The sequence below is a fragment of the Pantherophis guttatus genome, chromosome 4, assembly GCF_059756535.1.
Source record: "Pantherophis guttatus breed Tessera chromosome 4, ASM5975653v1, whole genome shotgun sequence".
Taxonomy (NCBI): Eukaryota; Metazoa; Chordata; class Lepidosauria; order Squamata; family Colubridae; genus Pantherophis; species Pantherophis guttatus.
Window position 1 is genome coordinate 7,609,648 of NC_142066.1, and position 12,944 is coordinate 7,622,591.

At 39.8% G+C, this 12,944-nt stretch overlaps 1 protein-coding gene across 1 annotated transcript; it reads left to right on the top strand.

The window, feature by feature from the left end:
- Positions 1 to 6,023: 6,023 nt before the first annotated feature.
- Positions 6,024 to 10,112, top strand: LOC132709860 (vomeronasal type-2 receptor 26-like). Its single transcript, XM_087893229.1, has 3 exons — positions 6,024 to 6,101; positions 7,667 to 7,793; positions 9,214 to 10,112. Exons 1-3 carry the CDS (start codon positions 6,024 to 6,026, stop codon positions 10,110 to 10,112), a joined length of 1,104 nt encoding a protein of 367 aa, XP_087749355.1.
- Positions 10,113 to 12,944: the final 2,832 nt, after the last annotated feature.

Below are 12,944 nucleotides of genomic sequence, written 5' to 3' on the forward strand. Positions count from 1 at the left end.
TGTTTATTGCTTTTTCTAATCTTACTTAATTTCCTCAAAACTGCTTATAGGAGCAAAAGTGTTTCAGCATAAATGTAGGCTCCATCTGTTATCTAAGCCTTCTCTGTCTTTCAAATGTTTATAGTTGTGGGAAAAGAAATCAAGTAAAATTCTTCACGTTAAAGTGTTTGTCATCAAATGCACAAAACTTTGGTGCAAGAATATAGAATAACAGAGTTGGAAAGGACCTTGGAGGTCTTCTAGTCCAACCCCCTGCTTAGGCAGGAAACCCTACATCACTTCAGACGAATGGTTATCCAACATCTTCTTAAAAACTTCCAGTGTTGGAACATTCACAACTTCTTGAGGCAAGTTGTTCCACTGATGAATTGTTCTAACTGTCAGGAAATTTCTTCTTAGTTCTAAATTGCTGCTCTCCTTGATTAGTTTCCACCCATTGCTTCTTGTCTTACCCTCAGGTAGGTTGGAGAATAGCTTGACTTCCTCTTCTTTGTGGCAACCCCTGAGATATTGGAACTCTGCTATCATGTCTCCCCTAGTCCTTCTTTTCATTAAAACTAGACATATCCAGTTCCTGCAACCGTTCTTCTTATGGTCTAGCCTCCAGTCCCCTAATCATCTTTGTTGCTCTTCTCTGCATTCTTTCTAGAGTCTCCACATCTTTTCTTACTTTGTGGCGACCAAAACTGAATGCAATATTCCAAGTGTGGCCTTACCAAGGCCTTATAAAGTGGTATTAACACTTCACATGATTTCGATCCTATCCCTCTGTTTATGCAGCCTAGAACTGTGTTGGCTTTTTTGGCAGCTGCTGCACACAGCTGGCTCCTATTTAAATGATTGTCTACTAGGACTCCAAGATTCCTCTCACAGTTACTATTATTGAGCAAGGTACCACATATACGGTACCTGTGCATTTTGTTTTTCTTGCCTAAATGTAGAACCTTACTTTTTTCACCATTGATTTTCATTTTGTTAGATACCGCCCAATGTTCAAGTCTGTCAAGATCCTTCTGTATCTTGAGTCTATCTTCTGGAGTGGTGGCTATTCCTGCCAGCTTGGTGTCATCTGCAAATTTGATGAGATACTGTACCAGTGCATTTGGTTTTGAAATCATTTGAAGAACACTTAGTGAGCTTAAGACAATTTTTAAAAAAATTCTGCATTGTCACTTTTCACAAAACACACATACAATACCAATAAAAGAGAATATTTGTAGCTCAGGGTTGAAAGGAGAGGTCCTTGGTGCTCTCTGAGCTTGCTTGTTTTCTTGGAAACGTTTCATTTACCTAACTAGGTAACATCATCAGTTCAAGTGCTACCCTGACTAAGTAACATCATCAATCCTAGGACTAGAACTGATGATGTTACCTTGTTAGGGTAATGAAATGTCTGCGAGAAAACAAGCAAGCTCAGAGAGCACCAAGGACTCCTCATACATACAATAAATGACTCATACCTGTTGGGTTTGTTCATACCCTATTTTGTGTGGGGGGGAAATGGTAGCAAATAAAAGTGATAACTTGAATAAAAGTACTGTTTTTATTTCTAGTAGTTCATCCTTGTTGCAAACATGGAAATACTGTGGAAAAAGTAAATTAGAATGTTGTTCAAATTATTGAGCATTTTAGAAAGCCTATTATTTTCCTATTTCCACTAGATATAGGAATGTTTGTTATTCACATGGAAAAGCCGAGGTGGCGCAGTGGTTAGGGTGCAGTACTGCAGCTACTTCAGCTGACTGCTAGTTCAACAGATCAGCGGATCAAATCTCACCAGCTCAAGGTTGACTCAGCCTTCCATCCTTCCGAGGTGGGTAAAATGAGGACCCAGATTGTTGGGGGCAATATGCTATTTAGTATACTGTCTTTGTTATAAGCCGCCCAGAGTCCTCGGAGACTGGGCGGCATAGAAATATGAATAGTAAAATAAATAAAATAAATAAATAAATGATGCAATTATGCAAACTGTCGCCTTCCTTTCTGAACTGGGTAATTTAAATTATTTGCAGTGTAATCAGCAAATTCTATCAGCACGTCCTTGCTTTGGCCTTTGCTGTGAAGGAAATCAATGAGGACTCCCAGATCTTACCTAACGTCACTCTTGGGTTCCACATCTATGACAGTTACTTCAGCCCAAGGATGACCTATCGCACCACTCTGGATCTGCTTTTCAAATCCCAGGAATTGGCCCCTAACTACAAATGTGATAGCCAGAAGAATCTCATGGCCATCATTGGAGGATTGGGTTTCGATACATCATTTTATATAGCTGAAATTGGAAGATTCTTCAAGATTCCACAAGTATGTTTGGAAGGGGTTGAGAAGAAAATTCTTACTCTTATTGTTGTTTTGGAATAATTCATGAGAATCAAAAGTTAAGCTTAGGTTCGTGTTAAGATGTTCTGCATGGTTTAAGGTCTACTACTTAGCACTCTTTCCTGAAACTACATTGCCAAATTATATGAAGTGTGTATCCAGGGACATTCAATAATTGAGGAAGTTTCAAGATCATGTGAGGTACTAATACCATTCTATAAAGCCCTAGTAAGACCACACCTAGAGTAATGTATCCAGTTTTGGTTACCACACTATAAAAAAGATGTTGAGACTCTAGAAAAAGTGCAGAGGAGAGCAACCAGGATGATTAGGGGACTGGAGACTAAAACATGAAGAACTGGGCAGGAACTGGGCATGGCTAGTCTAGTGAAGAGAAGGACCAGTGGAGACATGATAGCAGTCTTCCAATATTTGAGGGGCTGCCCCAGAGATGAGGGGATCACGCTATTTTCCAAAGCACCTGAAAGCCAGACAAGGAATAATGGATGGAAACTGATCAAAGAGAGACTCAACCTAGAAATGAGGAGGAACTTTCTGACAGTGAGAACAATCAACCCATGGAACAGAAGTTGCCTTCGGAAGTTGTGGGAGCTTCATCACTTGAGATTTTCAAGAAAAGATTGGACTGCCATCTGTCCAAAATGGTATACGGTCTCCTGCTTGAGCGAGGAATTGGACTAGATGACCTATAAGGTCCCTTCCAACTCTATTAATCTATTAATCTGTTAATCCATTTTGACTGTAGTATTCCTTGCTCTTATTTAACGATTGATCAGTTCATATATGTTTGAAATATTTCCAACACATTTTTTCCATATTAATATTTAGAAGAGTTTTAGGAAAATAATTTCTTCCTTGGATATATTTTATATGAAAACCTAGAACAAGACAATTAGATTTGCTCTAACAGAATACCATTCCACTTTCTTATAGCTGACATATGGCTCATTAGCCCAAGATGCATTTCAGAGCAGTAAACTCTCTTCACTTTATTTCATGGTCCCCAAAGAAGACCATCAGTACATTGGGATCATCCAACTGCTTCACCATTTCAACTGGACTTGGATTGGGATTTTTGCAATTGACAACAAGAATGGAGAACACTTTTTACAGAAAATGCAGGCCTTACTTTCACAGAGTGGAATCTGTTCATCGTTCATACAAAGGCTTTCACAACTAGTCCATTTGGAAGACTACACAGAGTTTTATCAGACGGCCTCAAGTATTTCTATTAATCTGATGAACACCAAAGCCAATGCATTTCTTGTCTATGGAGAATCATTGGCAATACAATGGCTAAGAGTTGTCACATTCATGGTGGACCCTGAAAACAAGGAAATTGCCTTATTTAGAAAGGTGTGGATCATGACTGCACAGATTGATTTCATACTATCAGGCGTTCAAATAAAATGGGATCTCCAGATGTTCCATGGGGCTCTTTCCTTCACTGTTCATTCAACAGATGTTGCAGGTTTCAAGGAATTCCTTCAGACTGTAAATCCTCTTTCAGTCTACAGAGATGGGTTTCTGCATGATGTTTGGGAACAATCATTTGATTGTTCATTTCCAAAGCCAGAATTACAAGAAATGCATAGTAGGCAATGCAGTGGCGAGATGAAGCTAGAAGATCTTCCCAGGCCTGTCTTTGAAATGGATATGACTGGCCAAAGCTACAGTATCTACAATGCTGTTTATGCTGTGGCTCATGCTTTGCAAACTCTGTATCTCTTAGGGTTCCATGGCAAAAAAAGTATAATGCGTAAAAAACATGACTTTCCAGATCTTCAGCCTTGGAAGGTATTCTCCCTGCTTTGGACAGTTCTTTTATTTCAATGAGCAGGTTGATGTAGGATTATGGGTGCTCCATCACTGGAGGTTTTTAAGAAGAGACTGGACAGTCACTTGTTTGAGATTGTATAAGTTATCCTGCTTGAGCAGGGGATTGGACTACAAGACCAAGATCTCTTCTCTTCTCTTCTCTTCTCTTCTCTTCTCTTCTCTTCTCTTCTCTTCTCTTCTCTTCTCTTCTCTTCTCTTCTCTTCTATTCCATTCCATTCCATTCCATTCCATTCCATTCCATTCCATTCCATTCCATTCCATTCCATTCCATTCCATTCCATTCCATTCATGTTTTGAACCAACCGTGGAAAGTCTTACTATTATCTGTACATGGAAGCAAGTTAAATATGATCTTCGAGAAGCTACTATATAAAATATAGTTTAAGAGTTAGTAGGATTTATTTAGAAAAATCACCATTGCTTGCACACTAAGAGATAGTTAATTTAGATTACTTTTCATTGTCTCCTCCAAAAATAATCAGTATTGCCAACATACTTCTACTTGATTCATGAAGTTTTCAGGATTGAAAAACTGTGTTTTCTGTCCCTATCATATGAAATATGCTATATGCCAGCTGTGGCATCCATAGTATGAAACAACTCTATTTTTGCAATCATCCCCTTTCTCATCTATCAATCAAAGAAAGTTTGAATATTGAATACTAAAATCTAATACTAAAATGCAGCTCTTTTTGTGCGACAGTGGATGGTTACTGTTGAAAGTAAGAAAGCATGGAGTGTTGATGGCCTTATAACAGAGGTAGGCTTCATATAATTTAACAACCGGTTCGCCCAGAATCAAAAATGTGAGCGCACTTGCCTTGTGCACATGCTCGCTGCATCAAAAACACGGCAATTGCATAGGACGGGATAGCTTTGCTCTCGTGTGTGCCTTGTACACATGTGGGCTGTGTCAAAAACACGACGATTGTATAAGACGGGATAGCGCTGGGGTGGGTGGGTAGGTCCAGCCACTGGCCGTAACTACAGATTCACCTAAAGGAAATTAGTCAGACCTTAGACTGACAAATAGCTTGTACCAGTGAGGAAAGATTAGATATGGTCTAGGTTTAATTGAGGGATATGGTGGCTCAGTGGTATCGAAAGGTTGTCAGTTCAGCGGTTCAAATCCCTAGTGCCGCGTAATGGAGTGAGCTCCCGTTACTTGTCCCAGCTTCTGCCAACCTAGCAGTTTGAAAGCACGTAAAAAATGCAAGTAGAAAAATAGGGACTATCTTTGGTGGGAAGGTAACAGCATTCCGTGTGCCTTTGGCATTTAGTCATGCCGGCCACATGACCACAGAGACGTCTTCGGACAGCGCTGGCTCTTCGGCTTAGAAATGGAGATGAACACCACACCCTAGAGTCAGGAACGACTAGCACGCATGTGCAAGGGGGAATCTTTACCTTAGGTTTAATTAGTTGTTTAAATATTGAAGTTAAATAATAATTGAAGGAAGTTACATAATTCCAATTGTCTTCATTCTACTTTGGGCGATTGTTCTTTTTTATCTTTCCTTAAAATAATATCAAATGAATAATAAAGTAGACATGTAAATTTCCATGCAATATTGATTACTAAATTTAATAATGATTGTAGGAATGGGAAGAATAAGTGAATGAAACTTATCATATGAAATATGATGTTCTATTTTCTATTATTATCCTTTCTCTTTCATTCTCTTTCAAGTAGCTCCATTCATTTCTTCAAAGCATTGCTTTCAACAATTCAGCTGGGGAGAGAGTGTTCCTGAATCAGAAAGGGGAAGCAACAGGTGGATTTGACATCACCAACTTGATCACTTTTCCAAACAGATCCTTTCAAAAAGTTAGAATCGGAAAGATGGATCCCACTGCTCCAAAAGGGAAGGAATTATTCATAGATGAAGATGTAATTGTCTGGCACCCAGCTTTTAACCAGGTAGGGAGGGATTTAATCAACCATGCTTTAATAGAATAGAATAGAATTCTTTACTGGCCAAGTGTAATTGGACACACAAGGAATTTGTCTTAGGTGTATATGCTCTCAGTGTACATAAGGAGAATAAAATACATTCATCAAGAATAAAACTTAGTGATACTCAAGGTTACTAATAAGCTATTCAAATCATACTAGGAAACAAATAAAATGAATATAATTGAAAGATACAAGCAATATGGTTACAGTAATAAGTGGGAAGAGATAGATACTAGTAAGAAAGAGAAGAATAATAGTAATACAGTCTTAGTAAATTATTTGACAGTGTTGTGGGAATTAGTTGTTAAGCAGAGTGATGGCACTCGGGGGGGAAAACTGTCCTTGTGTCTAGTTGTTTTGGTGTGCAGTGCCCTATAGCGTCTTTTTGAGGATAGAAGTTGAAACAATTTGCATCCAGGATGTGAGGAGCCTGTAGATATTTTTACAACCTTCTTTTTGACTCGTGCAGTATACAGGTCCTCAATGGAAGGCAGGTTGGTAGCCATTGTTTTTTCTGCAGTCCTAATTATCCTCTGAAGTCTGTGTCTGTCTTGTTGGGCTGCAGAGCCAAACCAGACAGTTATGGAGATGCAGATGACATACTCAATAATTCTTTGTTGTGCTTTTTTGATGACATTTTTGATGTTAGGTGTCCATTTTAAGTCTTGAAATATGATAGAACCTAGAAACCTGAAGGACTCTACTGTTGATACTGTTGTCTAGTATTGTAAGAGGTGGTAATATAGGAGGTTATCTTCTAAAATCCACCACAATTTCTATGGTTTTGAGTGTATTTAGTTCAGTGGTTGGTTTCAAAAATTTTTACTACTGGTCCTGTGTGTGTGGTTTGGTGGACATGGCATGGCGTGGTGGGTGTTGCAGGGGAAGGATACTGTAAAATCTCCATTCCCACCACACTCCAGGGGAAGGATACTGTAAAATCTCCATTCCATCCCCAATTCAGGGGAAGGTTACTGTAAAATCCCCATTTCCTCCCGATCAGCTGGGACTCGGGAGGCAGAGAATAGATGGGGGTGGGGCCTGTCAGAAGTTTTACTACCGGTTCTCTGAACTATTCAAAATATCCGCTACTGGTTCTCCAGAACTGGTCAGAACCTGCTGAAACCCACCTCTGATTTAGTTATTTAACTCATTATGAACTAATGTTTTAGAAATATAATTTCTTTTTAAAATAAAAACTATTCTCCACAAATGTTGTTAATGGTCAAGCATTCCTCAAATTCACAAAGAAGATATTACAAGGTCTGCACATTAGCTTTGAATTTTCATTTGAAATCACAAGAGTGGCAATTTTTCCATAACATTGCCACCATGTTCAATTATTTAATCGCATACAGGATCATTTGTGCATCATTGTAATTTCTACATCTTTTTAAAATACACTATAAATCCTACTTGATTCAGCTGTCCATTTGGGAAATGAAAAATAATTTGTGTGCATTAAGGAGAAAAATCCAAAACTGTTTTTAAAACCCTCCTTTTCAAAACGTTTTCGTGCTTGTCACCAGGTTCTTCCACTTTCTCAATGCAATGAGCCTTGTTTCCCTGGATATTGGAAGAAAGGGATTGAGGGAAATCAGTTCTGCTGTTATGACTGTGTTCCATGCCCTGAAGGGAAGATTTCAAATCAAAATGGTAAATTTATCTGTTTGTTTGTCTGTCTGTCTGTCTGTCATCTATCTATCTATCTATCTATTCCTAGTATGATTTGATTCCTTATTTGTACCCTATGACTATCATTAAGTGTTGTACCTTATGATTCTTGATGAATGTATCTTTTCTTTTTATGTACCCAGAGCATATACATCAAAAACAAATTCCTCGTGTGTCCAATCACACTTGGCCAATAAAGAATTCTGTTCTGTTCTGTTCTGTTCTGTTCTGTTCTGTTCTGTTCTGTTCTGTTCTGTTCTGTTCTTCTATCTATCTATCTATCTATCTATCTATCTATCTATCTATCTATGAGCCTTGGTGGTGCAGCGGACTAAATGCTGTTATGTAGCACTTAGCTGCCAGCTGCCTGCAATTAGTGCAAGTTCAAATCTCACGGTTCAAGGTTGACTCAGCGTGCCATCCTTCCAAGGTAGGTAAATTGAGGATCTGGATTGTGGGGCCAATAAACTGACTTTGTAGAAACAGCTTATGGGGGGCCAAAAGCCCTAATAAGCAGGTATATACAAAAGAATGAAGGCTATTGCTATAAGTGCATTGTAAGCCGCCCTGAGTCTTCGGCGGAGGGCGGCATATAAATTGAAATAATAAATAATAAATTGAACTAATATATAATATATAAAATACCATAACTAAAAGATGGGGAGGAAGAGATAAGATGAGCAGGGAGTGTGGGAGGAAGAGGTAGGATGAGCAGGGATCTCATATCAATCAATCAATCAATCAATCAATCAATCCATCCATCCATCCATCCATCCATCCATCCATCATACTAGCATACTCCTTTGGAGCCTCAAGCCAACTGGCAGAGCCAGGTCTTTAGGAGCCTAAAGACGGTCTGGATGGTTGGAGAGGAAGGTCTGGATGGTTGGAGAGGATCTCATTCTGTAAGGCACGTTGTTCCAGATGGCAGGAACAAGGGCAGAGAAGGCCCTTCTACAGGACCCCACAAGTCAGATTACCCTGGCTGATCTGATTCTCTGATGACCACTGCCCAACTATCTCCTCTACCCTATGGTCTCGACTGGTATCAAACCCTAAACCTCGATGGACACAGAGGGGAACCTCCCCTTTCAGGGCCAGCCAGGTCTCAGTAATGCATGCTAGGTTGACTCACTTCCTCCTTAATGAGATCTTGAATGAGCATTGTTGTTAAACAACTTGGCATTAAACAAGAGCAGCCGAATCCCAGGGCCTCTAAGGGTATGCAATCTAGGAACTGGGAGTGAGTTCAGGGGGCTGGAATACACCGGTTAGGCCTTCGACTAATTTTCATTAGACTTAAGCAAACTTCAATACACCATTTTAGGATGCATAAAATTAGTAAAATAATTTTCAATAAATTGGAATGCCTAGATGACAAATTTCCTTGATTTTTCTTCAGATATGGATGACTGCTTTGAATGTTCACAAGATCATTATCCAAATAAAAAAAAGAAAGGATGTATCCTGAATCTACTGGTCTTTCTAACTTTTGATGAAACCTTAGGAATTGGATTAGTCTCAGCAGCTCTTGGTTTATTCTTCCTGACCTCTTGGGTACTTGGAACTTTTATTAAGCACAGGGATACTCCCATTGTCAAAGCCAACAATCGGTCCCTCACCTACACCCTGCTTGTCTCTCTTCAGCTCTGTTTTCTCTCTTCTTTCTTCTTCCTCAGCCAACCCAGCAAAGTGACCTGCCTATTCCGACAATCAACGTTTGGCATCACCTTCTCAGTGGCCATTTCTAGTGTATTGGCCAAAACCATCACTGTGGTTGTGGCTTTTATGGCCACTAAACCAGGATCTCAAATGAGAAAATGGGTGGGAAAAAGATTGGCCTTTTCTACTGTCCTTTCCTGCTCTCTCTTCCAAGTGTGTATTTGTATCCTTTGGTTGTCAACATCTCCCCCATTCCCTGAGTTGGACATGCACTCAGAGCTCCAAGAAATGATTTTACAGTGTAATGAGGGGTCAGTTGTCTTCTTCTACTGTGTCTTGGGCTACATGGGTATCTTGGCCATTGCCAGCTTTATTGTGGCTTTTCTTGCCCGTAAATTGCCTGACAGTTTTAATGAAGCCAAGTTCATCACCTTCAGCATGTTGGCCTTTTGCAGTATGTGGATCTCCTTCTTTCCAGCCTATCTGAGCACAAAAGGAAAAGCCATGGTAGCTGTGGAGGTCTTCTCCATCTTGTCCTCCAGTGCTGCATTACTGGGATGCATATTCCTGCCAAAATGCTACATCATTGTTTTGCGGCCTGACCTCAACCACAGGGAGCAACTGATAAAGCGGAATTAGTACACCATGTGATATTTTAGGTTCAGAGAAATTCCTGAAAAAAGGAATAGAAAGACAGTTTGATATTTACAGGGATGTATAATATTTTTTATTATTAAGATTTATTAATATTGCTCATTCCAAAATAAATGTTCATTTTGCTGCAATTTCACAAGTTGTGGTCTCAATGTGTGGGAAATACTTCATCCTTCTCTCCCCCCCTTCCTCCCCAATATCTAGAAAATCTGTATATTTAATTTGGCTTTTCTCTCCTTTGGGCTTTCTGCCAGTTAACCCAAACGGCCTGCTGATATGTTGCTTGTACATGAAGTTGGTAAACTGGAAACATAAAAAGCAGAGTTTCAGGCTCCAATCTATCATTTGTTTGAAATTTCAGCCACTCTGCTCCCAAGAGATCAGAAAGGCTGGTGACATACAGGATTTTCAATTGAGCATGCTGTGTTTGAAGAACAACCACTGATTGAGCTTGTCAATCAGTAGTTCGAATCCCTAGTGTCACATAATGGGGTGAGCTCCCAAACCTAACAGTTTGAAAGCACATAAAAAATGCAAGTAGAAAAATAGGGAACAGCTTTGCTGGGAAGGTAACAGCGTTCTGTGCGCCTTTGGCATTTAGCCATGCCAGCCACATGACCATGGAGACATCTTTGGACAGCGCTGGCTCTTCATCTTTGAAACAGAGATGAGCACTGCCCACTACAGCCAGAAATGACTAGCACGCATGTCGTTACCTTATGCTGGGTTACTGCTATTTGCATATGAGCCAAGGTGGCACAGTGGTTAGAGTGCAGTACTGCAAGGTACTTCCATTGAGCCTCCTTCTCAGTCAGATCCAATTTGAACTAAGCCAGATGTTTTGCCAACTCTTTCTCAAGGTGGCTGCTTAGCTCCAACAACTGCTTCCTGTTGGGGTCCTAAGGAGCCCGGGTGGGGAGGCAAGGAGTGGCTGGGAGGGGAGGGGCGAGTAGAAGCTGGTGAGGTGCCCCTCAATGTGAGTGACATTGAGTTGACCCAGTCACATGACCACCTAGCCTCACCCACCCAGCCAGTCATTAGGCAGATCATATTAGTGTTCCGTGGGATTTAAAATTATGAATTTAGCGGTCCCTGAGATCCGAAAGGTTGGTGACCCTTGCAATAGACAATAGTCTATTCAATAGACTATCCAGTACACAGGGCAAAGGCTAGTCCTCAAGGTAAAGGCAAGTCCACAAAGTAAAGGCAAGTTTACTTTGATATGATCCAAAGTTTGAGGTACAGAATCATGGTTGAGGTGTCAAGGCAAAAAGTCAAGGCAAAAATCACAGCAGCTGTTTCCAGCATTGTTTCCCTTCATGCACTGAGATCAATAGCCATTCATCAGTGCAGCCATCAAGGTATGTGTGTGTGTGTGAGAGAGAGAGAATGCTGTCTCACAAATAGCATGGTTGACCTTCATTGTGTCTGCCTCCCCTTGGGCTTTTGCATTCTCAGATCAGGAGAAGGAAGGAGGAAGCAATTCTTCCTGATCTCTGATGGCCATCTGCACTTACACCTCTCCTGTCCCTTAATTTAGCTGGCTGCTCATCCAGTCACTTCTCCTGCAGCCATTCTGCTCTGCTCAACCTTGCCACTCCAGTGTCAACCCCAAACCACCAGATGGCCTGGGGCTGCCATTAGGGCAGGGCAGGAGTGGCCATGTGCACATGGGCATCAACAGTGGTTTCCACTGCTCCTCAGTAAACATTTTTGGGAATGGAGATTCATGTCAGGCACAGAAAAAACAGGTCCACAATGAAGATTCAAGTAAATTGATTTATTGCTTAAAGTCTATGCAGAGGAATACACTCAAAGAATGGTCAGCATATGGTTAGAAAGAGATAAGGGTCAAAGACATTCAAATGAGGGTTGCATTTGTGGCTATCTGATGTCTCTAAACTGATCTCCATTTTCATTATTCTCCCTGGTTCTACCAGTATTCCGCTAAAGAAATAAAAATCACTCTCTATTATAGTTATTGGGCAGTGCTACACTTTGAATAAATGATAAGGCAGAAGCAAAAATACATTTAATTTCATCTCGTTAGTTTTCCATATTATGATGATCTGATCATCAGTTACTGATTTACAGATAAAGAGTGAAGAGTTATGATCCAAGATGACATTTTAAAAAACATGGTGAAATGATACTGGGTTGAATTTATGTCTAAAAATGATATTCAGATTTTTGGCATATTTATATAGCGATTTATAAATAGAAAGTATAAATATCATGAAAATAGCACATCAAATATTGGGCAGTCTTTGAGTCAATACCCGAAAAGTCCTAACAGAACACGAGATATCGATTTTCTAAAAAGTCTCTTGAAGTTGACTGTTTAAAGGGACAAAAGGGTAGAATAAACAATCTTGGAAAATGGTTGAAAATGCAGCACCAAAACTACTTCTTTTGGAATGGGCAACTATAATAAATCTTGCTACTAAGAATAATCCTCCAGAAACCTCCTTTGACAGAAATAAAATTTCTATACATATTCCCCATAGGCAACAAGCAGTCTTTCTATTCTCTTTTGTCATAGAATAGAATTTTTTATTGGCCAAGTGTGATTGGACACACAAGGAACTTGTCTTGGTGCACATGCTCTCAGTGTTCATAAAATAAAAGATACGTTCATCAAGAATCATAAGGTACAACACTTAATGATAGTCATAGGGAAACAATCAATATAAATCTGAAGGATACCAGCAACAAGGTTACAGTCATACAGTCATAAATGGGAGGAGATGGATAATGGGAACGATGAGAAGATGAGAAGATTAATAGTAGTGCAGACTTAGTAAATAGTTTGACAGT

What these genes read in the sequence shown, in the direction of transcription:
- LOC132709860 (XM_087893229.1), top strand. Translation starts at nt 6,024, where the DNA reads ATGGATCCCACTGCTCCAAAAGGGAAGGAATTATTCATAGATGAAGAT. An exon ending in GGCACCCAGCTTTTAACCAG is followed by an intron (nt 6,102 to 7,666) that starts GTAGGGAGGGAT and finishes GCTTGTCACCAG; the next exon opens with GTTCTTCCACTTTCTCAATG. An exon ending in GAAGATTTCAAATCAAAATG is followed by an intron (nt 7,794 to 9,213) that starts GTAAATTTATCT and finishes ATTTTTCTTCAG; the next exon opens with ATATGGATGACTGCTTTGAA.